The 26,847-nt window shown below is 61.0% G+C and overlaps 5 protein-coding genes across 11 annotated transcripts in view; 3 read left to right on the top strand and 2 right to left on the bottom strand.

The window, feature by feature from the left end:
- Window positions 1-3,433, top strand: part of ABCA2 (ATP binding cassette subfamily A member 2) — a 30,360-nt gene extending 26,927 nt beyond the window's left edge. For all 6 annotated transcript variants that reach the window (XM_061479716.1, XM_061479715.1, XM_061479718.1 and 3 more), the window contains 9 exons: window positions 22-200; window positions 507-648; window positions 985-1,119; window positions 1,332-1,435; window positions 1,657-1,749; window positions 1,997-2,099; window positions 2,253-2,390; window positions 2,619-2,825; window positions 3,032-3,433. In XM_061479716.1, coding sequence (XP_061335700.1) covers window positions 22-200; window positions 507-648; window positions 985-1,119; window positions 1,332-1,435; window positions 1,657-1,749; window positions 1,997-2,099; window positions 2,253-2,390; window positions 2,619-2,825; window positions 3,032-3,067 — 1,137 coding nt within the window. In that variant the 3' untranslated portion in view covers window positions 3,068-3,433. The remainder of the gene's footprint in view (window positions 1-21; window positions 201-506; window positions 649-984; window positions 1,120-1,331; window positions 1,436-1,656; window positions 1,750-1,996; window positions 2,100-2,252; window positions 2,391-2,618; window positions 2,826-3,031) is intronic.
- Window positions 3,434-5,515: 2,082 nt separating this feature from the next.
- CLIC3 (chloride intracellular channel 3) lies at window positions 5,516-8,398 on the top strand. Its single transcript, XM_061479620.1, has 6 exons — window positions 5,516-5,644; window positions 6,307-6,416; window positions 7,160-7,285; window positions 7,421-7,527; window positions 7,755-7,930; window positions 8,189-8,398. Exons 1-6 carry the CDS (start codon window positions 5,534-5,536, stop codon window positions 8,348-8,350), a joined length of 792 nt encoding a protein of 263 aa, XP_061335604.1. The 5' UTR covers window positions 5,516-5,533; the 3' UTR covers window positions 8,351-8,398.
- Window positions 8,399-9,270: 872 nt separating this feature from the next.
- On the bottom strand, window positions 9,271-11,628 carry PAXX (PAXX non-homologous end joining factor). The gene is given in 7 exon segments (XM_061479661.1): window positions 9,271-9,587; window positions 9,697-9,790; window positions 10,255-10,326; window positions 10,501-10,689; window positions 10,866-11,159; window positions 11,407-11,566; window positions 11,569-11,628. Coding segments are annotated over 7 exon segments (909 nt in total). The 3' UTR covers window positions 9,271-9,547.
- TMEM141 (transmembrane protein 141) lies at window positions 11,600-13,350 on the top strand. 2 transcript variants are annotated; one of them, XM_061479626.1, is made up of 5 exons: window positions 11,600-11,751; window positions 11,856-11,922; window positions 12,024-12,107; window positions 12,750-12,875; window positions 13,043-13,350. In XM_061479626.1, the coding sequence occupies exons 1-5, from the start codon at window positions 11,698-11,700 to the stop codon at window positions 13,117-13,119; spliced, it is 408 nt and encodes a 135-aa protein (XP_061335610.1). In that variant the 5' UTR covers window positions 11,600-11,697; the 3' UTR covers window positions 13,120-13,350. The 2 variants fall into 2 exon arrangements, with proteins under 2 accessions (XP_061335610.1, XP_061335609.1); XM_061479625.1 differs by having other exon boundaries at window positions 11,603-11,751; window positions 12,744-12,875.
- A 1,038-nt stretch (window positions 13,351-14,388) lies between these two features.
- ENTPD2 (ectonucleoside triphosphate diphosphohydrolase 2) lies at window positions 14,389-26,386 on the bottom strand. The gene is made up of 9 exons (XM_061479638.1): window positions 26,089-26,386; window positions 18,970-19,087; window positions 18,320-18,470; window positions 17,533-17,692; window positions 17,205-17,432; window positions 16,567-16,833; window positions 16,262-16,381; window positions 15,875-16,009; window positions 14,389-15,297 (listed from the first exon to the last, which is right to left on the bottom strand). The coding sequence occupies exons 1-9, from the start codon at window positions 26,197-26,199 to the stop codon at window positions 15,097-15,099; spliced, it is 1,491 nt and encodes a 496-aa protein (XP_061335622.1). The 5' UTR covers window positions 26,200-26,386; the 3' UTR covers window positions 14,389-15,096.
- Window positions 26,387-26,847: the final 461 nt, after the last annotated feature.

Below are 26,847 nucleotides of genomic sequence, written 5' to 3'. Positions count from 1 at the left end.
TCCCCATCCCCTGCCCCATAGGTGTACAAGTCCCGCAAGATCGGGCGCATCCTGGCCGTGGACCGGCTGTGTGTTGGCGTGCGGCCCGGGGAGTGCTTTGGGCTGCTGGGTGTCAATGGAGCGGGCAAGACCACCACCTTCAAGATGCTGACAGGGGATGAGAGCACCACTGGTGGAGAGGCCTTCATTAATGGGCACAGGTTGGGCAGCATGAGCTGGGTGGGAGATGGGCATTGCCTGCTGTCCTGGGCATGAGGTGGGGTCTCCCAGGCTGAAAAAGGGTGAGTCTGCCCATGTGGCTCTTCGGGAAGCTGCAGCCATGTCCTGCTGGGCTGAGCATCATCTGGGAGGTGGCAAGGGACACCAGCTCTGAGCCCAGGCTTCCTCTTGTGGGTTACCTGGTAGAAGGTGCTCCAGTATAAAGGCATGTGAAAGTGGGGATGAGCAATGGGGTGCTCCTGAAAAGCAATTTCTTCTCCCCACGGTCCCTTCGTTCTTTCCCGTAGCATCCTGAAGGAGCTCCTGCAGGTCCAGCAGAGCTTGGGCTATTGCCCCCAGTTTGATGCACTCTTTGATGAGCTGACAGCCCAGGAGCACCTCGAGCTCTACACCCGCCTGCGTGGCATTCCCTGGAAGGATGAGGAACGGGTAGGAGCCTGGGTGGGCAACATGGGCTGGTGCTGTGCCACGAGGATGGCATCTCACCAGCCTCCATCAGGGACCTGAGCCGGTGCTGGTGCCTCATGGCAGAGCTGTCCTGGTGGTGCACGCACATGGGGTACCAGGGGCAGGCAAACACACTTGCAGGTCCCTACCAACACTCGTGGCTGTGCTGGGGTCTCCATGGGGCTCCCCTGGCTGGCACATGGCTTGCGGTCCCCTTGGCTGCTGTCCTGTGCCATGGAGCTCAACTGTGGAACCGCTGCCAGCTCTGCCAGCCCCGTGGCCTTGGCAAGGTGATGGCAGCAACCCCTGTGCTTGCAGGTGGTCAAGTGGGCCCTGAAGAAGCTGGAGCTGACCAAGTATGCGGACAAACCTGCCAGCACCTACAGCGGGGGCAACAAGAGGAAGCTGTCCACAGCTATCGCACTGATCGGATACCCGGCCTTCATCTTCCTGGTGCGCCCTGGCCTCCACCACCCTGCCTGTGGGATCCTCCTCCCACCCGCCTGTCCCTGGGGTTGGCACTACGCAGGGTGGAGAAATGCCCCTGGGTGGGAGCTGCTTGCCCCCAGCTCCACCACATGTCCTGGGGTGTGGGATGGTGTGACAGAGGGGGAAGGGCAGGGTACCAGGGGCTGGCATGTTTGAGGATGCTGTCTGTCCCCCAGGACGAACCCACCACGGGGATGGACCCCAAGGCTCGGCGCTTCCTCTGGAACCTCATCCTGGATGTCATCAAAACTGGGCGCTCCGTGGTGCTCACATCTCACAGGTTGCAGGGGGCTTCAGACTGGGCCTGTGGTGCCTCTGGGCACCTGGGTGCTGTGGGGTGGGAAGGTCACTGGACCCTTGGGCAGGCAGCAGAGGGAACGTGGGACACCCTCTTGCCTTCTGCTATCCCTTGTGGTGGAGCCACAGCAGCAGGGTAAAGGTGTGGGAGTCCCCTACTGTGTGTCCCCATGTCACCCTGCTGAAGCCTGCTCTGTCTCCCAGCATGGAGGAGTGCGAGGCGCTCTGCACCCGCCTGGCCATCATGGTGAATGGGCGGCTCAAATGTCTTGGCAGCATCCAGCACCTGAAGAACCGGTAAGAGCCCAGTGGGGATTCACGTGCACTGTGGGAAGGGGTAGTGGTGTGGCACCCATGGTGAGATGTCAGCGTGTATGCGAGCGCTGCTTTGAGGGTGAGCAGGGGACGAGCTCACTTGGAGCATCCTGGCACTGTCCTCATGGGTGCAGTAGCTGCCAGGGAGCATCGTCCTCTTCCATGCGGTCCTTCCCCACCGAGGTGCAGGTGGTGGTGGGTCCTCACGGGGTCCCTTGTCCCTGTGCAGGTTCGGTGATGGCTACATGATCACCGTGCGCACCAAGTCCAGCCTCAACGTCAAGGAGGTGGTGAGGTTCTTCAACCGCAACTTCCCTGAGGCTGTCCTCAAAGTGAGCTCCCTGTGATGGTGGTGCAGTCCCCTGCCAGCCCCTGCCTCAGGGCACAAGCAGCTGTCATCCTCCAAGGGACACCTCTGTGGGACCCCTGCAGGGGACAGGAGGGGTCAGGGAGAGGGGGCTCAGGTGTCACCTCATGTCCCACAGGAGCGGCACCACACCAAGGCCCAGTACCAGCTGAAGTCGGACCAGATCTCACTGGCGCAGGTCTTCAGCAAGATGGAGCAGGTGGTGGACGTGCTGGGCATTGAAGACTATTCTGTCAGCCAGACCACGCTGGACAATGTGAGACTGGGGATGGCGCAGGCTGCTGGATATGTGTCACCAGGGAGGGTGGCCATGCCCACTGGGGTGCCTGTGCCAAAGTGCCTGGCAGAAACTGCCTTTGGGATGGGAGGTGGAGCTAGGTGGGAGCATGTGGTAGCCACAGCCTGTGGGATGCTCTGGGGCCCATCTCCAGTGGCACGGATGATAGGTGAGGGGTGGCCCTAACTCTTCTGGCCCTGCCCCCAGGTATTTGTGAATTTTGCCAAGAAGCAAAGTGACAACCTGGAGCAGCAGGAGACGAGCCCAAGCTGCGCCTTGCAGTCACCCCTGGAGCGTGTGCTGAGCTTGCTGCGCCCTCGGGCTGCCCCCACTGAGCTGCGGGCCCTCGTGGTGGAAGAGCAGGAGGACCTGGAAACCGATGATGAAGGCCTCATCAGCTTTGAGGAGGAGAGGGTGAGGAGAGGTTGCCCCAGATGTGGGTGTCCCTGGGCGCTGGGCACCAGGAATGGGTGCTGCGGCACCAGGCCTCATCTGGGGGTGGGGCCAGGGATGGACCCAAGTGAGGTCTCAGGGGGGGCAGGTGATCCCCAGCAGCACTGGGTGTTCTGGGCAGAGCAAGCAGTCCCCAGCCAGCTCCTAAGCCTGCTCCGTGCCCTCAGGCTCAGCTCTCCTTCAACACGGACACTCTGTGCTGAGACCCCGGTGCAGCCACGTCCCCCAGCTGTGAAGCCACCGGACCTGTTCAGCCTCTCCCCTCTGCCCTGCTGAGCAGAGCTGTCGTGGCTGGAGGCATGTGCCAGGGATGACATGGTGCATTGACCCCCATGAGCCAGCACAGCCAGCTGGTCCCCTTCAGCTCTGGGGCAGTGTCACCGTGTGGTGCCAGGGCCACCAGCTCACCCAGCCAGCACGTGCTATGGATGGAGACTGTGAAGAGAAGGACATGTGTCAGCACCAGTGCCACCAGCCCTGCCTGCCGTGTGGCAAAGACGAGGCCTTGTGAGTGGTGCCTTGTCTTTGTACCCACCCACCCCTTGGACCCCAGCTGCAGGGACATCCCGCAGCACCGTCACCACCCCAGGCCTAGCCCCAGCAAGGTCAGAGGAAGGATATGGCTTTTGCTTTGTTTCCATCGTCCTTGGCTCGGCACTTGCCCTTGGGTAGCTTGCAGTCCAGTACCAGGGTCTGGTGCTTCACCCCAGGTTGATTTCTGTCACGAATGGGGTGGCATCAGTGATCTCCTGCTTGCCCAAGGCAGGGTTTTCCCCACTGGAGCATCCTGCCCAGTCTTGCCACACATGCACTGGGCACTTGGCCAGGGCCCGGGGCCAGGCAGGGGGCACGCGGGATGGCGGGGTATTTCACAGGGTATTTCACATGCTGGCACCAGCTGTTTCCCCCCTCTGCCCCCAGCCATGTTCCTCCTCCTGGAGCCACTCACCCTGCCTCCTGCCACCCCAGCGCAGGGCACTGCTACAGTGGTGGCAAGTTGTGCCCCCCTCTTTCTCCCCTTTGCCACTCATAGCTTAGTGTTCAGCCCTGTGCAGTAGACACCTGCATTGGTTTCTTATTGTTGGGGCACTGGTGGGACTGGGAGAGGGGTTGCTGCACCCAAGGATGGCTTTAGAAGCTGGGAGTGGTGGGGTAGCCTTGGGATAGAAGGACAAGACAGCACAGCTTGGTGTGGGTGCGGTGCCTGGGCTGGTGGGGGGACGATGGACTGTGGCAGCAGGGCTGTCAGTGCCCCTCCTTTCTGCAGAGGGTCCTGCTGCCTTGTCACCCACCCCAGGGACCATGCCTAGCAGCACCCCCAGCCTGCAGTGACCCGCAGCTGTGCCCAGAGGTGGGGTGATGGCCAGACCCATGACACAGACCCCAGCCACCCACCCCTGCATGCCCCATGTTCTGCAGCAGCCAAGGGACCTGTGAGCAGTTCCTCTTTGTTCCAGGAGCACCTGGATCTGGCTGCCCCTTCTGCCTCCTGGCATGGGTTCAGCAGGAGGCCCAAGGCTGGCTCCTGCCATGGGCAGCACCTAGTGCCAGTGCTGGCCTCACTCTGTTGGGGCAGGGACAGCCTCTCCATTGTCCCTGTGCCCCTGGTCCCCTCCAGTCCTGTATGCCACCTGCTCTAGATTGTGATACAAAATACAGTATTTTCAATAGGGGAACCTGGGGGGAGATGAGCTCTATTTTCAGATTTTTCAGACCATATTTTTTTTACGGCATACAGGACAGGGGCTGGCGGGGGGGGGTGGGGGTGGGGGGGTGCTGTGCATGCGCTGCCTTCCCTGGGGCACCCCAGGGATGAGCCAGCCTGGGGTCAGCCCTTTGCCACCAGGGCAAGAAGGGATGGTGTCACCTTTGGGTCCCAGCTGACCTCACTGGTGGCACCCCAAGGTAGAGCCATGCTCTGGCCAGGGCTTTGTGCCTGCCCCACTGCCAGGTTCCAGGTGGGTGCTGGCACTGGGGGTGTGGAGCATCCCCTAAACCCTCCCATTGCAGAGCTGCCCCCACCCTGTGTGTGCCACTGTCCCCATGCCCCATGGCTTTCGGTGGTCAATGGTGATGCAACCTGGGTAGCCATGGTGGCACAAACCCCACTGGGGGCACCCTGAGGGTGGCGGTGGGGTGGGAGCAGGGGGAGGGGGGGTTGCTGCCTTAACACTATTTGCTTGGTTGAGTTTGGCCTCGCCTCCGTCTTGCCTCCCTTGGCACGTCCTTGGCCACCAGCTGCAGGCACAGTGCCAGTGCCATGTGGGGCATGGGGTGAGGATGCCTTGGAGGAGCCTGTACATTGCTAGCAAAAGAAACAGATTAAATGTGAAAAATAATGATCGTTTTAAATAAAAAAAATAACGACCCAGCAAGAGTGTGTGGGTACTGATGGGCAGGAGCACCAGGCTTGAGTGCTGGAGAGGGCAAGGGCTGAGGAGGGGGGGGTCACAGTGCACATGCATGGGCAGGAGCCTGCAATGGGCAAAGGGAGCTGGGCCCCACACAGGGCTGCACCCAGCACTTGGCATCTCCAGGGTGGGTGGTGGAGCTGGCTGGGGGCACAGGCAGGAGCTGTCCTTGCAGGACAGGGGCTGGGCCCCATGGCAGGGCGGCCCTGGGTGCTGTGGGGCCAGGCATGGGTGGGAACAGGTGCACCCTAGGGAGGAATGTGGGCTGGGACCAGGCACGGCTCTTGGGCGCTCACGGCACCGCCACCACTCAGCCAGGAGCCACCACCCAGCATGGCGGAGAAACCCCAAATCCAGCTCTTCGTTAAGGTGAGAGGGGTCAGGGGGACCTGGGGTGCCCCAGGCCGGTGGGCACCTCTGGCAGGGCCTCAGGCGTCGCTGGGCTGGCTTGGCTGTGCTGCCTCTGCCCACTGCAGTGCTCATGTAGTGCCGTGGACAGCAGCGGGCAGCTCAGGGCTCTTCCCCAGGACACAGCATAATGCTGCCTGTGGGCAGGGAGGGCTCTGGTGCTCAGCCTGGGGTGCTGGGCTGGGATACCCCCCACACCAGCCCCCCCACTCCCCAGCCACTGCAGCATCCCCTGCACCTGCCCGGCCCTTCCTGCCTCCACCCGGCCAGGGCAGTTTGTCTGGCTGCACCGGGCAGGACGGGCCCGCCTGGGCTCACACCCGGGAGCAAGGGAGCCACCGGCATCACCATCACCCTTCTCCAGCACGGTCCCCACCGTGCTGGGCTCTCCTCTGCCACAGCTGCCCCAGGCCCCGTCTTCCTCAGCACTGTGGGGCTGGGGTCCTCATGTCCCCCAGCAGGCCAGGGCCAGCACCAGCCATGGAGGCTGATGGGGTGAGGCAGCAAGGCCCCAGGAGCTGGGAGGTGCTGGTGCCCTGCCCAGTACAGCCGATGCCAGCGCTGCTTGGCTGCCTGTAGCCATGCTGGGCAAAGGGGCCACTGAGCTCTCCCTCTGCCCACAGGCAAGTGAGGATGGGGAGAGTGTGGGCCACTGCCCCTTCTGCCAGCGGCTCTTCATGGTGCTGCTGCTCAAAGGGGTGCCCTTCACCCTCACCACCGTGGATGTGAAGAGGTGAGTGATGCCTCCTCCCAAGGGTCTGCCAGCCCTGGGGTCACAGGCAGGGTGGACAGACTTGCCCTGGCACAGTGATGGGCCATGGTACGCCCCCAGCACCTTGGGAAAGGTGCGAAGGATGGGCACTGTTGGACTATGGCAACTGTTGTGCATATCCACCCGCCCCCGCTGTCTGAGGGAGGTATGTGGGCTTCTTCAAGGGCTGAGCTGCAACAGGCACATGCTGAGGAGATGCAGCCTGGGAGCACCACCTTGTCCCTTTGCCCAGGACACACATGTGGTGCCCTGCAGAGCCCTAGGAACTCATGAGGAACAGCTGAGGGACCTGGGGGGGGGGGGGGGGGGAGATTAGTCTGGAGAAGAGAAGGCTCAGGGGGAACCTGATCGCTGCCTACAAGTGCCTGACAGGAGGATGGAGCCAGGAGGGGCTGGGCTCTGCTCCCAAGGAACAAGGGATGGGACAAGAGGAAACGGCCTCAAGCTGCCCCAGGGCAGGTTTAGATGGAGCTGAGGAACAATTCCTGCCCCAGAGGGTGCTCAGGCATTGGAACAGGCTGCCCAGGGCAGGGCTGCAGTCACCGTCCCTGCAAGTGTTCACACAGCGTGGAGACGAGGCCTCAGTGCCATGGGGCAGTGGTGGCCTTGGCAGTGCTGGGGTAAGGGTTGGACTGGATGAGCTTAAAGGGCTTTTCCAACCTGGTTCATTCTGTGGTTCTATGATCTGTCCCCATCTCCTGCAGGGCACTGGACGTGCTGAAGGACTTTGCGCCGGGGGCCCAGCTGCCCGTTTTACTCTACAACGGCGAGCCAAAGACTGATACTGTCACCATCGAGGACTTCCTGGAGGAGAAGTTGGGCCCACCCATGTCAGTAGCAGCTGCTGCCCTGACAGGGGTCCAGGGGCCAGAGAGGGGCAGCACAGGCTGAGGAGGGGCAGCAGACAGCACATGAGCTCCTGCTGGCTCCTGCTGCCACCCTCAGTTGTGCCTATGTCCCGGCAGGTACCCCAGCCTGGTCCCGCAGTACAGGGAGTCCAGCCTGGCAGGGAATGACATCTTCCACAAGTTCTCCACCTACATCAAGAACCCAGTGCCTGCCCAGGACCAGGGTGAGCCGCTGGGTGGGGGACAGACACCTCATGCAACCTCTCGGGTGGCACCACCCTAGAGCCCCATCGGGTCACCCTGAGCCACTGCAGCCCTCCCCTGCCCCAGCTGGGGCTCCAGGCGCTGTCGCTCCCCACAGCTCGGTGTGGCTGGGTCCACGTGTAGGGCTGGGCGTGGGGCAGGAGTTGCAGCACAGCTGAGGGGCCCTGATGCTGCCACCCCTTTGCAGCACTGCAGCGGAACCTGCTGCGGGCCCTGCTGAACTTGGATGAGTTCCTGAGTGCCCCCCTGGAGCACGAGCTGGCCCATGAGCCCTTCCTCCGGGCCTCCCGACGCCGCTTCCTCGACGGGGACCAGCTTACCTTGGCAGACTGCAACCTGCTGCCCAAGCTGAACATCGTGCAGGTGAGTGCTGGCACCTCAGCACCGTTCACCTGCTCCTCTCCCTGGCTCCCCAGTCCTGCCCCTTGGTGCTTGCAGCAACCCCCTGTTCACTCGCCAACCCCCATACCACTTCCATGTCATCCTGTGTAGTCCCAGGGATGTGCCCTGGCCCCCTGCCACCCTCCTGCTTGTCAGTACCAGCCCCTGGCCATGGGGCCCTCCTTGGCACACCCCAGGCATGCAGTGCTGGGCAGAGGTTCACCCCGTTCCTGCCCACAGGTCGTGTGCCAGCACTACCGGCGCTTTGGGATCCCCAAGGACCTGCAGGGTGTGTGGCGGTACCTCAACAGTGCCAGGGAAACCAAGGAGTTCAGATACAGCTGCCCCAGCAGCGAGGAGATTGTACAAGCCTATCGCTCCGTGGTGCGGTCGCTGCAGTGAGCACTCGCCCTGGTCCTGCTGTAACCATCACGGTCCTGCCTGCATGCACTGGGGAGGGCAGTGAGCATGAGCTGTGCACTGGCACCCACATTCCCTCAGCTGGCACCCCTACCCGAGGTGCTGGCAGCTATCTGCACTGCACTGCACCCGCAAATGCGTTCTCACCTCTTGTGCCATCCTCCCAGACCAGCCAGCACCCCCTCAACCTGCCCTGCGGTTCCTCAAGCATTGTAATGGGTACAAGGGGGCCACAGCCACTGGCACCATCTGTACCAAAGCTGGGCAGTGCTGAGGACAAGGCCAGCAGCTGGGGAGGAAAAGCTGCCCAGAGCAGAGGGCTGTGGGTCAGAGAGGGCAGTGGGCATGCCTGCAGCCTCCCTTGGAGGTACAGAATGCCACCTGCCAGTCAGTGACCTGCAGCATGATGTTCCCAAGCAGCTGCACCAGTGAGGGGAACCAGCACAGCCATGGCACAGCCCTGGGAACACAGCATGGGTGGAGGAGACGGCAGGGCCCTATTCCCTGGGCAAGGGGAGCAGAGGGCACTGCGCCCCTTGAACCTTTAATTAGGAAGCTCTCAGGAGCAGATTTGGGAGAGGGATGGGGGTGAGACAGGGCAAGTCCAAGCCATGTATCAGAGCTTCTGGAAATCAATAAAGGCTTTGCAAGTGAGACAAGTGTGTCAGGAGTGACCAGCCTCAGCAGCTCTCATGCCTCACAGGACTTGACACCCGATTCCCAGTGCATAGCGGGACCTGGACCCATTCTCCCAGCTCTCCTGGGAAAGCTCCAACCACTCACCCACCAGCCCACTGGCACACAGCTGTCAGGAAGGTGAGCTCTGAGCCCCTGACCCTCCAAGGTCAGTTGAAATTGGCCACAGGATTCCCAACCAAAGGAAAGGCAGAATGGACCACCCATGTTGTCCTGGTCCCCAGAGACCAGCTGGCTAAACATCTTTACTGGCAATAAGTTAAGCACAGGCAATCTTTTAGTTATATGGCTATATAAAAATTCGTTAAAAACCCCACAAATTCATGGCGTGAGGTGGGGAGGTGGCCCCTGCCAGCAGGGAAGACCTGCGGGGGAAAAAAGCCAGCCCTCTGGGTCCTGCTGGTCCATCTGTCTTCCCAGGTGCAACTGAAACCTTCACCTGCCAGAGCCGCAGTTGGCCAGGCTCTGGTAGGGCAGCACAGGTCAGGAGTCCTCAAAGTCTACTCCAGACGGTGCCTTCTTGCTAGAAGGAGATGGAGGGAGCATCACACCCCCTGCTCCCATGCAGTTACAGAGCAGAGTCCATGGGACCTCTACACAGCCCATCCTTAGCACTTGGCCCCAGCACTCACCTTTTAAAGCCAGGATTAATGAGAGACTCCCCTGGGATCTTCCTCCTGGCTGGCAAATCAGAGCCAGCACCCCTGTTCTTCCAAGGCTTGGGGTCTGCCTCGGTGAGGGACAGGCAGGACGGATTGCAAAGGGTCAGCCAGTTGCTCTGGCAGCCCTGCAAATCCCTCTATGCCCAGGGTGCGTGCCCAGCAGCCCAGCCTGGCAGGCCCAGCCTCCACGGTGAGCAAGGAAGGGCCCAGCCTGGCCTCCTCTCCCAAAGGAGCAGGGAGACATGGACCTGCCCCAGCCTCCAGCCTGGAGGAGCAGTGAAGCCTGACCTCCTCCTGGAGGCTGCCACGCAACCTGCCTCATGATGCCTGGCACCTGACCTGAGCACAGCACATCCCAGACACCCACAAGACACCATGCTGACCCCTGGCCTCTTCTGTGCCAGAACAAGCCACAGTCAAGGGGGCTCAAAGTGTCCTGGAGAGCACATGGACACAGAAACAACAGCCTCCTAGGGAAGAGAAGACAAACAGCAGGACCAGGGGAGGTGCCCCCTGGCAACTGCTTACCTGGCAGGAACTGCTGCTGGTTCTGGGCTGTATTCTTCTTAGGGCTGCAGGAAGATGCCAGTGTCTCCACCACTGTTGAGGAAAGAACCAGAGCCAGAGCCTGTGACCATACACACTAATGCAGCAAGCAGCACCCCAGGCCTTCCCTGCAAGTTCCATGTCCTCTACAGCCAAATATTCTCCTCCCAGAACTCTCACCCAGGCTGCCAAAGCCCCAAGATCCCCCTAGGCCCCTAGAACAGAGACCTCTGTAAGGTGAATCCCCCCTTCCTGATGATGGGGCCACGGGAACAAGGTTGTGTTTCCGCACAGGGACACAACACTGGTCCCACACAGGAGCCCTTCCACCCGAGGTGATGAAATGCAAATCCTGGCCAGCTTTGGGAACTAGGCAGCCAACGAGGAAGAAGGCAGCAGCATCACCTCTACTGCCTCCTGGTCAGTCCATGTGGGACCAGGGAGGAGAAACCACCTGGGGTGAGGCCAGAGAGGCCCAGAGCTCATCTGGATCCCTCGGGGCAGCTCTGGGTGGGCGGATGATGCTCTGAAGGCTGCAGGGCGCTGCCCACCCCCGTCGCGCCTTCACCCCGATTCCGTCGGCCCGCACGTACCGCTGAGGCGTCTCTCCAGGCCCTCGATGCGCCCCGCCATGCCGAACAGCAGCGCCCGCAGCTGGCTCCTCGCCTCCCCGGCGGGCAGCGGCCGGAGATCCAGGGCCGAGCACGGAGCGTCCCCCTGCAGCCGTAGCGTGCCCCGGGCCTCCCCCGGGCTCAACGAGGCCGCGCCGCGCCCCAGGGCCTCCCTGCCCGGGCGATCCGGGGTCAGCGGGGCCCGGAGCCGGGGCCGGTCCCCCCGCTCTGCCGCACGCACCTGAGCTTCGCGCAGTGCTCCTCCGGCTGGCACCGCTGCACGGGAGGAGGGCAGGTCCCGAAACCGCTTGGCCCTGGCCAGGCCCCGGCCCCGGCCCCGGTCCCGGCTCCCGGCCCCGGCCCCGGCCCCGGCTCCCGGCCCCGGCTCCCGGCCCCGGCCCCGGCCCCAGCCCCGGCTCCCGGCCCCGGCCCCGGCTCCCGGCCCCGGCTCCCGGTCCCAGCCCCAGCCCGGCTCCCAGCCCCGGCTCCCGGCCCCGGCCCCGGCCCCAGCCCCGGTACGTACGCAGCCCAGCGACGGGGGGGCGCCGAGCTCCCCAGCCCACACCTCCAGCGCATCGGTCACGCTGCGGAGAGAGCGGCTCAGGTTGCGCCGGGGCTCCCCAGCCTCCGCGCGGCCCCGGCCCCGCTCCCGCACTCACTAGACGCTGCCGCCGGGCCCGCAGTAGCACAGGTACCGGCACGACCCGGCCTGCAACCGGTGGAAGGGCCCCGCCGGCTCCGCCATGGCTGTCTCGCCGGAAGAGGCGGGCGAGCCCGTGCGGGCCCTCGCTGCCGCGCAGCCGCCAGCCCGGCCATGGTGACGCTGGGGGTGCGGCGGGTGGAGGATGAGGTGGCGGCCAAGCACCCGGTGCGCTGCGGGGCCGGCGGGGAGGGGAGTGGGAGCCGGGGCTGAGGGAGCCGGGGAAAGGGGGGAGCGTGTGTCCGCGCCCCGCGCTGAGCGTGTCCCCGCAGGCGCTGCAGCAGTACGCGGCCTGCCAGTCCCACGCCTTCCTGAAGGGCATCGGCACCTTCCTGGCAGGTAAGGGCCCAGCTCCCGCAGGAGCTGCGGGCAGCGGCGGGGGGCAGCGGCCCGGGCGGGGCCGTGGCCGGTAAGAGCGCCCCAGCCCTGGGTTTCGGCAGGCAGCGGGGCCGTGTTCGCGGTGCAGAAGCTGGTGACCAGGAAGGTGCCGTACAGCCTCCAGTGGAGCTTGCTGCTGGCCGGCGGTGAGTGTCCTGCCCCGGGGGCGGGTGGCAGCGGGGACGGTGCCGTGTTGCAGGCAGAGGAGCTGCTTGTCCATAGCGTGGGGGGTTCTCTCCCCTGGCTAATCCCTCCTCCATGGAGCCCTGTGGGATCAGGGATGGCCCACAGGCAGCTGCACCAGTAAGTGCATGCCAGTAGGTGCTTTCATAGGATTATGGAATAGCTTGGTTTGGAAAGGACGTTAAAGCTCCTCCAGCTCCAACCCCTGCCACGGGCAGGGACACCTTCCACTAGAGCAGCTTGCTCCAAGCCCCTGTGTCCAACCTGGCCTTGAGCACTGCCAGGGATGGGGCAGCCACAGCTTCTCTGGGCACCCTGTGCCAGCGCCTCAGCACCCTCACAGGGAAGAGCTTCTGCCTAAGAGCTCATCTCAGTCTCCCCTCTGGCAGGTTAAAGCCATTCCCCTTGGCCTGTCCCTACAGGCCCTTGTCCCAAGCCCCTCTCCAGCTTTCCTGCAGCCCCTTTAGGCACTGGAGCTGCTCTCAGGTCTCCCCTTCAGGAGCCTTCTCTTCCCCAGGCTGAGCAAGCTCAATTCTCACCACTGCTCTTAGCAGATGCCCTTGCTGTTAGCTTTCTCAGGAGCACCTTGGTCTCTTCAGCTGCAGGGTCCCTCGCCAGCTATGTGGTAACCAGAGCTGAGACACAGAAATGCTCTGACTTCTGGATTTACCTGGAGACAGGCAAGTTCCCACAAGAGCTCGCCATGGCTGGTAGAGTGTCTCAGCCTGCAGGTATGTTCACATCCCTCCCTGCTGCCTTCCCTGGGCTTGTCATGCCTGGTTCTTCCCTGCTGTTCCTGCCTCATAATTAAGCTGGTGACTGTCATTGCCAAAATCCCCATGTGCCCAGTGGCACTCTGCAGCTGAAGGATGGGAGCTTGTTCTTTCTATTGCAGAAGATCTGCCTAGTCCAGAGGACAGAGGGAGTGCAGCACCCCTGGTGAGGAAGAACAAGTATGGGGACGTTGTGGAGTAGCTGGTAGAGCCCAGAGCACCATGCCTGTGTGCTGCTTCAGCCCTTCTTGCCCTCCCTGCCTGCTGTGCCTGTGCTGCCTGCGAGCCTGGTGGGTCTGTGGCGCTTTCCCGCACCTCAGATGAGTTGATCGTGCAGTGAGAGCGTGGTAGAGGCACCACGGGGTAGAGCCTGCCTCCCCGGCGGCCTCTGAACATCACGTGTGCGGGATGCAATAAAAGTCGAGAGCTGAAAGCGCTTGTGGACGGAGGCTGGTGGTGGTTCCGGGGCCTCGCCACGGGAGGGAGCCCCTGTGCTGGGGAGATGAGGGGCCCGGGGGGGCGACCTTGGCTTTAGCGCTCAGAACATCTGAGCTGGAATCACATTTGCTCTGTGCAGAGATGGGGAGCAGCCAGAAGAGCGAAAAGCAAAGTGGCTGCAGGGGGCGGGTGTGCTGAGCCACAGTGCAGCGGGAGCAGGGAAAGGTGTTGATGGAGCAGAGCCCTGGAGCAGAGGTCGTGCCAGGAAACCGTAGCTCTGTTGAAGCCGCTCCTCTCCCGGGGTGTGTGGAGGGACACAGAGGGCTGGAGGATCGCTCCGGATGGGGTTGACAAGTCGGGACTGGGCCTGTGCTGGCAGCTGGATACGTGGTGGCTCTGAGCTGCCAACAACTACATGAACAGAATTGCGGGCTGCTCTGCTGCTCTGCCTGGGTACCAGAACCAGTCTCTGGGAGCAGAGGTTCCCTGTGTGTTCTCCTTGTGTGGAGTGAGCACAGTAGTGAGTGCATAGGACAGTCAGCTTGAGTGCTGCCTGCTCATGTCTTTGGACCTTCTAGGCTGATTAAAACTCTTCCACCTCCTCTTGGTCCCAAGTCTGGAGTGAGGTTTCAAGCCCACCTCAGTCTGTCTTCAGGCTGGTAAAGCATATGAAGCCATGGTGGTGTCTCAGCACTGGGCAGGCTGCAAAGGAATGAGACCTCCAGGCAGAGCCTGACTTGTGGCTGTGTCCGTGTAGACCCCGTAAGTGGCTCTTCCCCTGTGGGACGGCCAGGCTTGACCGGCCTGTTGCTGATCATGAGCCACGGAGCCATAGGAGTGGTTACAAAGATTTATTTCTGATTATAAAAAAAAACCCAACCAGACAAACCCAGACCTGCCTGTTTGCATGTCCCTGTTCTTGCTCAATTGGAAATAAAGGCGCGTCCTCCCAGCTGCCTGGGGAGGGGTTCTGCAGGGATCAAATCCTAAAGCAGAGCAAAGCCCCGCTCCCACAGTGAGCCTGTCAGCCTGGGAATGGAGGAGGCTCTGGCTATGGCCAGAGGCGAATCTGGGTTAGGAACCACAGGAATGGGGAAGGCACCATGAAGTTACTGAAGTGGGACCTGGGAAGCTGCCTGCTCCCCATGTCTGGTTGTTGCTAAGCCGCTGTCCAAAGCCCATGTGCTGAGACCAGTGAAAGTCTAGGCGAAGATCTGACCCTCAGAAAGGTCAGTGGGATTTGTGTGTCATCCAGAAAGACAGCATGGGCTCTGGCTGATGCCCAGAGCTCCCAGGAGGCAGGGTTTGTGCTTCAGGGACAGGCTAGAGAGGTCAGCTATAAGGACTAGTGTAAATGTTCCCCACCCATGCCATGTACATGAAAATAAATCCTACTATTGTGACTTGCTGACCCAGTTCAGCCCAGGTCTGGTGGCAGAAAGATGCCCCAGGTCTGAATGTCCAAATCCCGAGTCTGCTCTGGGGTCCGTCCCTGAGTAGCACTGGGAAGCCCTTAAGCTGTTGTCCTGCCAGGCCAGCAGTCCTTTTCTGTCCCTCCCTTTCTGCAGCTTGAAAGCAAGGGGAGGGCATGAAGGGGCAGCTTTCCTTCTGGGACAGGCAACATCAGGCATGGGAAGATGACATCTCTGAGCACTTGCTGCATTCCAAGTGTTCAGGCCATGGAGACTCCAGCAGGAAGGACGGTGCAGGGCCCTGCAGACAAGGCTCCCTGACAAGGCCATTAGATTGTGCCAGACTTGCTGCGCCGGAGCAGGCAGACAGCGGTCACCAGAGATGTCAGGGTGGTGACCACAAAGAGCAGGATGAGGATGACCCAGTAGTTGTACAGCATGCTTTTGTGGGAAGAGGGCTTCTCTGCTGGGATCATGTTGGTGAGGTTCAGCATGTAGCCCAGGGCCCAGCCGATGGAGGTATCTCCTGCCTGTTGGAAGAGCATGGTGTGGTCACCACCCCACTCAACCCATCTCCACAAGCCTCAAGAGACCTTCCAAGGACCACCTCAGTGTCAGCCCAATGGAGGAGATGGGTGTGTGTGGGGGGGGAATTCAGCACCCTGAGCCCTCGCTCGCCCATAGGTCCAGCCAGCCCAAGGATGAAGCAATGACTATCCTGGGCTTATCCAATGGGAACAGGATCTGGTCTGCTCAGGCTGGTCCTGACTTCACTGCCCATCCTGTGGCTCAGAAAGGCATCAGAGGTAGGATTCTGCTCTGAGATAACTTCCCAGCAAGCCTGAGCAAAGAGTTGTTTGCAGTGGCTTTTGTCTAGAGGGCCAGGGAGGGACTGGAGGACCTTACTCCATGCCCGGTCAGCTTAGCTCAGTTTCTTTCACCTCCCAAAAGATTCACCGAGACCCTGAGAGTCCCATCCTGTCCCTCTCCCCGAGATCTTCCCTCACACTGCTTAGCTCTTTCTTGGTGTGGGGCTCTCCTGCAGAACTTTCTGGCCTGACTCCAAGCAGATACCACGGGATGGGGATGTCCTCTGGCATTACCCACCTTTTTCTGGAAGGCGATGTTGGGGAAGGAATGGTTGTTGAAGTTGTAGCCTTTGGTGGTGAGCAAATAAACAAACATGGTGACGGCGCAGTAATCTGGCAGCCTTTTCTCCAGCTTGGGGGCTTTCTGGAGCAGCTGGATGGGATGCATGGAGGGAGAAAGAAAAAGGGTCAAGCCAGGAGGGTTCAGGCTTTGTTTCTGTGGCCTAAAGCACCTGTCTGGCCAAGGCACTGCACATACCCACCTGAGGCACTCCTGATCCTATCACCTATCCCCCTATTCCATGGGTGCCAAGACACCCAGCTCCCTTGAAGGGCTGCTCTCAGTTCCTGGGTGATGCCCCACATGAAGCAGCCCTCTCCACCCCACCATGCCAAGGGAGCCCACCTCGCTCCAGTTGGTGGCACAGATCATCTCAGCAGCGTCCTTCAGGTCACTGGGCAAGCGCACAGGCCTCCCCATCACTGTCTGGATGAAGTCCACCGTGTAGAAGAAGGCAGAGAAGGCCTGATGGAGGAAGGGAGACAACTGGGGGACAGGCTGGGAGCAAACCTTCTTGCCACCAACAGCCACTGTGGTGTGGTAGGCACCAGCAACGGCCCTTGCAGGGCTGGGGGTTTGGGTTTGCTGCTGCATGATGCTGAGAGGCTGGGGAGACCTGGCCCACAATCCCATTCCATGCCAGGACTTACAATGAAGTTTCCTGAAACCTCTGGCTGGAAAATGCCATCAAAGGAACAGCGGGAGAAGGAGCAGGAGGTGAAGTCGAAGAGCTTGTTGACGTGCAGAGCACAGAGGCTCCCATTCCCAGTGCCGACCACAGTGATGGTGGTGTCAAGGGCAAGGCTTGGCTTCTCCTTCTCTGTGCAGGGGCTGTCATAGACACTGCTCAGCGATAGGCTCTTGTGGTAGCCCGTGGGCCAGCAGGGATGTGAAACAGTGGCTTGGTATCTCTCAGCCTACCGGAGAAGCAACATATGTGAGATGAGCCCTGACAGCTCCGGCACTGCTGCCTCCGTTCCCTACCGGGAGACGCAGAGGGGACTGGGCAGCAGGATGCAGAACTGGCAGTTGCCACAAGCATCTCGAGATGACTTAGGATGTCTTGGCTCTGGCCGAGGGGTGCAACACCTTATGGAGAAGGTGGGAGGAAGCCCTGGGACCATGGGAGAGGGTTGTGGGCAAAAACCTAGAGATGGGTGGGAAGGAGGTGCAGCCGGCCCTGTGGGGCTGTCCTAGACCCAGGGCTAGGGGCCACCCTTGTATAAACACCAGGGTGAGGGCACAATGTGGATGACAGACGGCATCCTGACTGAGCATATGCTGGTACCTGGAGGAGCTTTGAGAGCAGCCTCTTGAGGACCTGGTCCCTTCCATAGCAGAGGAAACTGTGAGTGTACACTTTGTACGTCTGGCCGTACAGCTTCAGCATCACCTCGTTTCTGGGGTCTTCAATGGTGTCCCTGGTTTCAAAGGTGATCTGTGTGGAAGCGCCCCCAAAGTCCATCGCCCCCAGGGTCTTCTTCTGGGGCTGGATCCATTCTCCAAGCCATCCACGCTGAGCAAGAAATACAAGAGTGGGCATAAGGATGTGATGAGCTACAGGACTGCCCAGCCAGTGCAGCCACCACTGCTGGGTGCCATGATTCGCTGCCCACCTTGATGAAGTTCTCCAGGAGGTAGTTTGCGGTGACCCAGCCGAAGACCCCTTCTTCCTCCCCAGACAAGATCTTTGAGCCCCGGAAATCAAAGGGGTACGACTTCAGTGTGGTCGCCACAGCACCGAGGACGGCGTCCGAGGCCTGCTGGCTTGAGATGCTGCGGAGCAGGCAGAGTGGAGGGCTGGGCTGGGTGCTGCGATCACACCCCACTGCCCACACAGCCCTTGGGTCCCAGCCTCACCATGGCACTGGGGCAAGAGGGAGGTGGGTCCTCACCCAGGTACCCATGGGGATGTCCTCAAAAGCCCCAGCTAATTCCCCTTCTTTCTGCTGGAGGAGGCAGGGACAGGGATGGGGTGTCCTCCCTCCTGTCGAGCCAGATCCTGTGGCTGGGCAAGGGGGGCACAACTCCCTCCTCTCCATGTTTTTTGGGGAGTAGTTATTCTCACTGCATCCCGTGAGGCTGCAAAGGGTGCAGGGGGCCTTCCCTCCCAGCTAGCTGCAAAGACTGGATTGGTTATCCCAGTGTTGGTCCCACTACAGCCCTTTTCAGTCAGGGGGGCTGGCTGAGCTGAGCACTGCAGAGCATCTCCTGCTCTGAGAGGCAGGAAGATCTCTGTGAGGGACACACAGCTGGGCAGCTGGGAGCGTGAGGAGCTTTGTCTAGCAAAGGGGTTCCCTCGGAACTGTTCTTCACCATCTCCCACCCCTGGGTGAGAAGGTGCAGGGTGTCATGGAAGAGCCCCTGGGCAGTGTTTAAGGCTGATGTGCACAGGGCACTCACTGGAGCAGGCGCATGCCGGCTGTGGCACCCAGGTAGAGCGGGGTGCCCACGTGCTTCTCCTTGGGCACATCTCTCAGAGCCTGGTTCAGGCATTGCACCAAGCTTGTCCCGGCAGCTGGAGGCCTGGAGCTGTAGCTGGAGATGCCGGGACCTGTGGAGAACAAACAACATTGCTCCCTGCGGGCAGTGGGAAAATGCTCCATGGGCAGCTTTGCCTCTCCCAGGCTGAGGCCCTCCCAGGCACAGCCTGCTTCAGAGGCAGGTGCTCCAGGTTTCTGTGGGTATGGAGCCATCCAGAGTCCAGTAGTGCATCTCCCTGCCCATGCTGCATCCCCGGGGCAGACAGCCTGGGAAAGGTTGCTTAAATGGAGAGTGGAAAACCATCCTTCGCTCCTCACTGGGCTAGGCAGGGAGCTGAAATGTTTCCTGGCAGTTCAGTGTATGCCACTGGCGTGCACTGCAAGCCTTGGGGGAGACGGCAGAGGTCTGGGGAACAGGGCTGGACTCCTAAGGCACCTCCCTGTGCTGGTGGATGCACGGGGAGGCAGCTGGGCATGGCAGAGCATTGGCCGCATCGTGGGGCCCTGCCTGCTGGGGATGGGACACAGCCTGCCACCAGCCCCTGGCCCCGGGATCAGCACAGCCCTTACCCTCCACGTCGCACATGCTGTGCTCGCTGACCACCCCGGTGTCGTTCTCCTTGTCTGCAGGCCACTTGTAGACGAACATGGCCGTGTGGGAGGACCCGGCGTCCAGCACGATGCCATACTGCAGGGGGAAGCAGTGGGTCAGGCCTGGAGGCAGCACCCCGCGGTGCTCCAGATCATCCCGGGAGCAGGCACCGGGGCTCGATGTCCCACCACAGCCCGTGCCCTGGCCAGCATCTTCAGGAGCATTGCCTGGCAAACGCAAGCACTGCTCAGCCCAGTGCAGGCATGGCCTTGCCCTCACCAGGCATGGGCCCTACCAGGATGGGGCTGGGAACAGGCGCTCTTCCCAGCCAGGGATACTGGACATCTTGGGATGCTACTTGGCACAGGACTGGGACGTTGACTTTCAGGGCATGGGAACCCCCTCACCCTCTTGAGCACCTGCTGTCTGCTCCCAACACCCCACAGCATCACTCCTGGCCAGCGGGCAGCCACAGGCATCCATGGGCACCCACATATGCCCATAGACATTCACGGGCACCCGCAGACACCCATGGCTAACACAGACATCCATGGACAGCCCACAGGGATCCATGAGCATCCATGGGCATTCATGGGCATCCACAGTCATCCATGGGCTGCCAGAGACATCCACTGGCACCCATGGCCATCCATGGGCAGTCGTGGGCAGTCGTGGGCAGTCGTGGGCAGTCGTGGGCAGTCATGGGCAGTCGTGGGCAGTCGTGGGCAGTCGTGGGCAGTCGTGGGCAGTCATGCTGAGCTGTGCGGGCAGGTCCCTGACACCTGGGAGTGTCCCCTTGGGATGCAGCTCTCCAAAGATGGTCAGCCCGGCACCTCGTCCCTCCTGCCCTTGTATGGCTCGGCCATTCTCTGGCTATAAATAACCAGCTCCCTCCTGCCAAGCCGTGGTTCCTGCTCCCAGGGAGGGGCTGCCCTGTGCCGCCTGCACCCCCTGTGCTCAGGGTTGCTGCCCTGGGAGGAGGGGGTGAGGTGGGATCCAGCTGAGCAGCTCTGGGGTGAAACCACTTCAGGCTTAGACCTGGCTTGTACAAAGGCTCTGCCTGCTGCCTGCCTCACCCAGACTCTGGGATCCACCTTGGCCCTGCCTGGTGGGTGCTTCTGGTCCCGTCCCTGTCCCCATCCATGTTCCCACAGAGCCTAGGTGGCTGCAGGTTTGGGTTTTGGCCAGCAGAAATAAATTGTCAGGGCAGAGGCCTGCGGTCCCTGCTTACAGGCAACTCCCATTCCTGTGTGAAGCCAAGGCCCCACACCAGCAGCACCCCCAGCTTCCCCAGGGAACCATTTCCAATGGGTGAAACCCCTGCAGCCTCCTCCAGCCCCTATTAACCATCAGAGGCTTCCCACACATCCTGGGACCAAAGGCACTAGCCAGCAGAGAATCCAGACTGCTGTGTGGGGAGCAGCTACTGGTGACTGAACCCTGCAGAGAGGAGGAAGGGGGGTCTACAGCTGCCCCCCCCCCCCCCCCCCCCCGGCTGCTTCTCTGAAGCACAGCACTGGGGAGCGGAGCAGGGCCCCCAGATTGGGCCATTTCTGGGCCTGGTGCTGGGGTCAGTTGCTCTGAGCAGCCTCTGGGGGGTCTCAGCCCCCTCCTCTGCCCAGCGGGACATGGACCATGGGCCAGGCACCCCCTGAGTGTGACCCCAGGCCCTCCTCACCACAGCACCCCCCTGCACCCCCAGATGGGCGTCACCCACCAAGCACAAGTACTAGAGGACACTGAGGCTGCTCCAGTGAAGCTGCCTGTCCCAGGGACACCCACTCACATGTCCCCACTAGCTCCCACCCCATGATCCTCCTCACATGTCCCCTTTAGTGTCCCACTGCTCACAAGTGGGTGCTGGCATCCCCAGGAAGGGTCCAGCCCCAGCAGACCCCACCACCCACCTCTGCCACACGTGTGCCCACAAACCCTGCAGCCACCATGCAGATGTCTTCAGTGTCCTCATGGGCACAGCACCACCCCGGACATCACCTGGAGTGACGTGAGCATCAGCAGGACAACAACACTGTCCCCAAAGGGAAAGCATTGACAGGTGCCCCAGACATGAGGCTGAGCATGGCCAGGATCCAGGGAGCTGTGTCTAATCCCAAGATGATGGGGGAGGACAGGACCTGCAGGCTTTGGAGGGGGACAAAACTCAAAACTGGAGATGGGGATGCATACAGGGTTGCAGGGGTTAAGAAACACTGGAGCAGGAGGCAGTGAGGATGACCTGCAGTGCCTGGAATACAGTGCCACACACCAGGAACAGGGACAGCCCAGGAGGAGCAGCGCTGGGGATATGTATGTGCATGGATGTGCATGGATGTATGGATGTGTGCGTGGGGTGTGCATGCCTGTAGACACCTGTGTGGAGATGTGTGTGTGCATGGACATAGGGCATGTGCATGTCTCATGTCATGCACTTGTGAGGTTTGCAGGGCTCAGCACCATTAGGGTGCTGAGGCGCTGGCACAGGGTGCCCAGAGAAGCTGTGGCTGCCCCATCCCTGGCAGTGTTCAAGGCCAGGTTGGACACAGGGGCTTGGAGCAAGCTGCTCTAGTGGAAGGGGTCCCTGCCATGGCAGGGGTTGGAGCTGGAGGAGCTTTAAGGTCCCTTCAACCCAAACCAGTCTGGGATTCTGTGATCATATGTTATACACGTGTGTGCAAATTTCAGTGTGGAGGTGTGTGTGCAGGGTGCATGGGTGAGCTGCACAAGCATGCAGGCATGCTGACGTGTCTGCATGCACGAGTGTGCCTGTGCCTATGTGTACATGCACATAGGTGGTGTGTGCTGTGCAGACATGTGTGTGGGTGTGTGTGCTTGGGGCAGCCGTGCTGCCTGCTCAGCCCCTGCAGCCGAGCACATGGGGCTGTATCTGCCCTCCCCGGTTGTATTGGGGTGACAGTGACAGCGCTGGAGCTGGCATCAGCACCAGCTGACCCATGCAGCACATCCCAGTGCCTTTCGCAGCAGCACCTGTGGGTCAGGGTGGGGGTCTCTGCTCTCAGACCCTCTGCACAGGCAGACCCCATCGCTGCCGAGTGGGGAGCAGCAGCCCCAGGCCTCGGCACGGGATGGTCCTCCAGACCCCTGACTGCCATTAGCCTGGCCCCAGCTCCATGGCACGCTCCACAGGGTTCTCCATGGCGTGCTCCATGGTGTGCTCCATGGTGTGCTCCATAGTGTGCTCCATAGTGTACTCCATGGTGTGCTCCACAGGGTGCTCCATGGCGTGCTCCATGGTGTGCTCCATAGTGTGCTCCATAGTGTACTCCATGGTGTGCTCCATGGCATGCTCCATGGTGTGCTCCATAGTGTACTCCATAGTGTACTCCATGGTGTGCTCCATGGCATGCTCCATGGCGTGCTCCATGGCGTGCTCCGTGGTGTGCTCCATGGCGTGCTTCATGGTGTGCTCCGTGGAGTGCTCCATGGCATGCTCCATGGTGTGCTCCATGGCGTGCTCCATGGTGTGCTCCATGGCATGCTCCATGGCGTGCTTCATGGTGTGCTCCGTGGAGTGCTCCATGGCATGCTCCATGGTGTGCTCCATGGCATGCTCCATGGCGTGCTTCATGGTGTGCTCCGTGGAGTGCTCCATGGCATGCTCCATGGGGTGCTCCGTGGGGTGCTCCATGGCATGCTCCATGGTGTGCTCCATGGCATGCTCCATGGCGTGCTCCATGGTGTGCTCCATGGCGTGCTTCATGGTGTGCTCCATGGCGTGCTCCATGGTGTGCTCCATGGCATGCTCCATGGCGTGCTTCATGGTGTGCTCCGTGGAGTGCTCCATGGCATGCTCCATGGTGTGCTCCATGGCATGCTCCATGGCGTGCTTCATGGTGTGCTCTGTGGAGTGCTCCATGGTGTGCTCCATGTTGTGCTCCATGGCATGCTCCATGGCGTGCTTCATGGTGTGCTCCGTGGAGTGCTCCATGGCATGCTCCATGGTGTGCTCCATGGCGTGCTTCATGGTGTGCTCCATGGCGTGCTCCATGGTGTGCTCCATGGCATGCTCCATGGTGTGCTCCATGGCATGCTCCATGGTGTGCTCCATGGCATGCTCCATGGCGTGCTCCATGGGATGCTCCATGGTGTACTCCATGGTTACCATAGCATGAAAGGAGCCACTGTGGCCTCATGGCACCCCCCTGTACATCCTCCCAGGGCACAGGGCTCTACACCCCAGGCCATCACCCTCCCCAGCAGTGCTGGGGGTGGTGGGCAGGGGAGGAAGGCAAGTGCACACATGGGGCATGGAGAGGCTGAGGGAGACCTGGAGGTTCCCTAGGGATGAACGAGAAGTCCCATCTCCTACTCTAGACCCAAGAGTGCACACGTCTCCAGCAACCACATGGGAATCAGGGGAGAGTCACCCACAGCAGCCCCTGTCCCTGCCCCAGCCCCCTTCCCAGCCCCTGCCTCTGCCTCAGCCATTGTGCCCAGACACTGGAGCCATGGCTTCAGGCGCTGCAGAACAAGCAGCTGTGTCGCACAAGCCGTGGCCAAGCTGTGGGCCCTCAGCCACATGGGGGGCACAGACAGGTCCCAGGATGGAGAATCAGGCTGAAAGTCCATCTCATGGGTGATCTGCAGTGTAAGCACTGCCCTCAGCTCTTCATCAGAGGTGTCCTGCACCTGCCAGGGAGTGGGCTAGAGATGAGGGCTGGAGGGACACAAGGATGCCCTGACATGCCCTGGCACCAGTGCCTGGCTCTCGCCATCCCTCTCATCCACCCCACACGCTCAACTGCCAGCACTCTGGGGCTTACCAGGTCCTCAAACGTGTTCATGGCCCTGGCCCCAGGCGGCAGGACAGTCCCCAACCCCAGCACCTCCTGCTGGCCCAGGGATGTGAGATTTTCCCAACAACAGGACCTCTGACCAGGCCCTGGTGATGCTGCAGGGCTGGGGGACACAGGTGGACCTGGCATGGCCCCACATCAGGACAGTGTCCCTGAGTCAGCCCAAGGCCTGTGGGCTCTGCCCCACCACAGCATTGCTCATCCCAGCCCCAGACTTGGCTGCTCATTCCCAAAGCCCCTGCAGAGGGGACGCCAGGGGAGGTTGTGTCCCCAAAGGCTACAGGGCAGCGAGGTCCCAGGTAGGGCTCTGGATTCCTGATAAGTCCATGGCTCTGCCAGAAGCACCCTACACCCCAGGCAGGAAGGAGCTGGACGCTGGGAGCTGCCCACCTTGCTGCAGCCTGGCTGCATGTCCATGTCTTGTGGCTGTGGGTGTGCCTGAGCTTCCAGCCCCCCCCCCCCCCCCCATGGCTCTCTGAGCTGCCCCACAATGCAGAGAGGGCCCAGCCCTGCCCACAACATCCCAGTTCCCTTGAGGGTGGTGAGACCCACAGGGCCTCAGGTCTACGGTGGTTTCTTTCCTGCCACAGAGCTGCAGCTCCCCCAGGACAGCTGGCAAGAAAAGAGCCCAGTGCATTTTGTAATGGCCAGTGAAAAGATATGCCAAAAGAAGGAAAAACAAGGGTTGCCAATAGAAGGCACCAGCTCTCAGCCATCAGGCAGCAGTGCCCTAAGCCCCACTGCAGACCCACAAGGGAAGGGGAACACTGTGCTCCTGGAATCAATCCCTCTGGCAGCAGGATAACTAATTCAGGGTATTATAAGGCTATATTCCAAGCAAAAGGAACTGGAAAGGGAAGACTGGAGCCATAGCTGAGCAGTGAACAGTGCTGTCATCCAGCAGCTGCTGTTAACATACACCAAGACAGCAAGGAGCGTGCCTTGCCCAGGCGGGCAGGGATGATGTGCCCCACAGCTGGACCAACCTTCTCGAAATCACATCAACATATTTTGCACTGAGTTAGGCTGACAAAGATTTGCATCCCCAGAGCAGCCCTGAGCTTTGTGCAAAAGCAAACCTCTTGGTGCCTGCCCGGTGTCAGGCCCATGGGAACAGGCACTGCAGGACACTGGTGCCGACCTGAGCCGGACTTCATATGTGCTTGACACATCCAGGAACAGTTCAAGCCCCCAGGTCCCTGAGTTGGGCCAGGACCCATCTGAGTGCCTGGGGCTGCCTGTGGTCTGGAGGATGTGTCCATTCAGAGAGAGAAAAAACACAAAGCACAAAAATTAAATATCTGGGAATGCATCTGGCTAAATGCATTCCAGATTGGAACTGGGAGGAGAAATGCATTTAGAAATGCATTTGGCTGAAGCTCCAGATTGGAACCAGTAGGAAAAAAAGCTTCCCAGGCTGAACCAAGTGCTGCACATATGGCTCTGAGGACGGATCTAATTCCCCCACATCCAAAGAGACAAAGTCCATTTTGAAACCAGTCCAAGAGGCCCCAGCACATGGCAATGGATGGCCATGAAAGGTGGCACAGGGGAAGAGTTCATCACTGCTGGTTATACCAACAGCAGCCAGCTCATTTTCCTAACCTAATCCTCATTACATCTGACAAACCCGGAGTGAAGGCAACACATCTGGCATTTGGGCTGGCTCTGAAAGTTTCCAAGCAAATTGCTTGGGATGAGAAAAAGGGTTTTTTTGATGAACCATTTTTAAGGACAAGAGCCTTTTTCCCACGGAATAGCTTGGTCTGTCACTGAAACAAATTACCACCATTTTAAAACAAGGGCTGCAAAGGAGTCAACTGGGGGACTTGGCCAGCAAGAGATTGCTTGGGAGCTTCTTTCAGCATCGGAGTTTAGAATGAGAAAGAAAACGGAGCAGCTCGTTTTCACAGGGAAGCACATGTCTCATCTGGCAGCGCTGGCTCAGGCGATGCAGCCGGAGCCCAGGGGCGATGCTGGGTGTGTGGGGTGCCCTTCCCGCAGATGCCGACAAGGCTGCTCGGGGCTGGGGCCCATCCCGACACGCCACCCCCAGTCCTCTCTGCAGGCGCAGGTCTGAGGTGCTGGGGATGTGCAGTCGGGTGCCCCCGCGACCCCCGACCGCAGCTTGGGTTCCCCCCCGTCAGCTCTGGGGACCCCCCTGGCTGCCGGCGCCGCTCCCGTGCCGCGCATCCGCACATCGGGTGCCCGCTGCGGCTGCCCCAGTCCCCGGGAGCGGCGCTCTCCCATGCCCGGTGCCCCCTCCGTACCGGCCCTGCTCACCTTGAAGCCCGGCGGGCCCCGCGTGTCCCCGGACCCGAGGCAGAGAAGGAGGATGCCCAGGAGGCAGCCGAGGGCGAGCAGCAGCAGGACGGCGGCTACCCTGCGGGCCATGGCGGGGCAGGTGAGCGGCTCCTCGGTGGCTGCGGCGGCTCCTGCTGCTGCTGCTGCTCCTCCTCCTCCTCGCCCGCCTCTCCCGGCTGAGTCACCGCCGCCGCGGCCCCCCCCCGGCGGGTCACCGGGCTGCGGGTCCCGCGGCTGCCCCGACACCGGGGCCGTCTCCGTCCCGCAACCCCGCCCCGGGCATCGTCCCCCGGGATCAGCCCCATCCACCCCCCTGGGCATGGTCCTTCACTCGGGACTCAGCCCCGGCCCCTCGGGCATCGCCGTCACCTCAGCGTTCATCCCCACACCATCCCTCCTGTCGCCGGGGTCGGTCCCATCTTCTCCACAATGGGAGATCAGACATGATCAGCCCCATCATTCCCCCCCCCAGACATCACCCCCACCTTGGGGCTCAGCAATGGGTTTGGTGGGAGGTGAGAGCACCCCAAGCCACAGAAAAACTCTAGTCTCGCCTACCATGATTAACTCCAAACCTCCTCTACCATGATTAGCAACTCTGAGCATCTTTCCACTTTTAATCATTACAAGGAGTTTGTGACAGTTCTGAGGAGCCCAGGCGTATATTGAGATTGTTTTTAATATGGTCACAAGTGAATAATGTAATGCATTTCCACATGGAGTAGCGAGCCAAGGAAC

Source organism: Pezoporus flaviventris, unplaced genomic scaffold (genome assembly GCF_033815535.1).
Source record: "Pezoporus flaviventris isolate CSIRO_AGI_PZ_B2104156 unplaced genomic scaffold, CSIRO_AGI_Pfla_v1 ptg000154l, whole genome shotgun sequence".
Lineage (NCBI taxonomy): Eukaryota > Metazoa > Chordata > Aves > Psittaciformes > Psittacidae > Pezoporus > Pezoporus flaviventris.
This window is presented reverse-complemented; position numbering and strand designations above follow the sequence as displayed.

Bases quoted from the DNA above. Each gene is read 5' to 3' on its own strand.
- CLIC3 (XM_061479620.1), top strand. From the start codon at position 5,534: ATGTGGGCTGGGACCAGGCACGGCTCTTGGGCGCTCACGGCACCGCCA. The intron at 5,645-6,306 runs GTGAGAGGGGTC...CTCTGCCCACAG, and splicing joins AAATCCAGCTCTTCGTTAAG to GCAAGTGAGGATGGGGAGAG. The intron at 7,528-7,754 runs GTGAGCCGCTGG...ACCCCTTTGCAG, and splicing joins AGTGCCTGCCCAGGACCAGG to CACTGCAGCGGAACCTGCTG.
- ENTPD2 (XM_061479638.1), bottom strand. From the start codon at position 26,199: ATGGCCCGCAGGGTAGCCGCCGTCCTGCTGCTGCTCGCCCTCGGCTGC. The intron at 18,471-18,969 runs GTAAGGGCTGTG...TGTTCTCCACAG, and splicing joins CAGCATGTGCGACGTGGAGG to GTCCCGGCATCTCCAGCTAC. The intron at 16,010-16,261 runs GTGGGCTCCCTT...CATCCCATCCAG, and splicing joins GTGCCACCAACTGGAGCGAG to CTGCTCCAGAAAGCCCCCAA.
- TMEM141 (XM_061479625.1), top strand. From the start codon at position 11,698: ATGGTGACGCTGGGGGTGCGGCGGGTGGAGGATGAGGTGGCGGCCAAG. The intron at 11,752-11,855 runs GTGCGCTGCGGG...GTGTCCCCGCAG, and splicing joins AGGTGGCGGCCAAGCACCCG to GCGCTGCAGCAGTACGCGGC. The intron at 12,876-13,042 runs GTATGTTCACAT...CTATTGCAGAAG, and splicing joins TAGAGTGTCTCAGCCTGCAG to ATCTGCCTAGTCCAGAGGAC.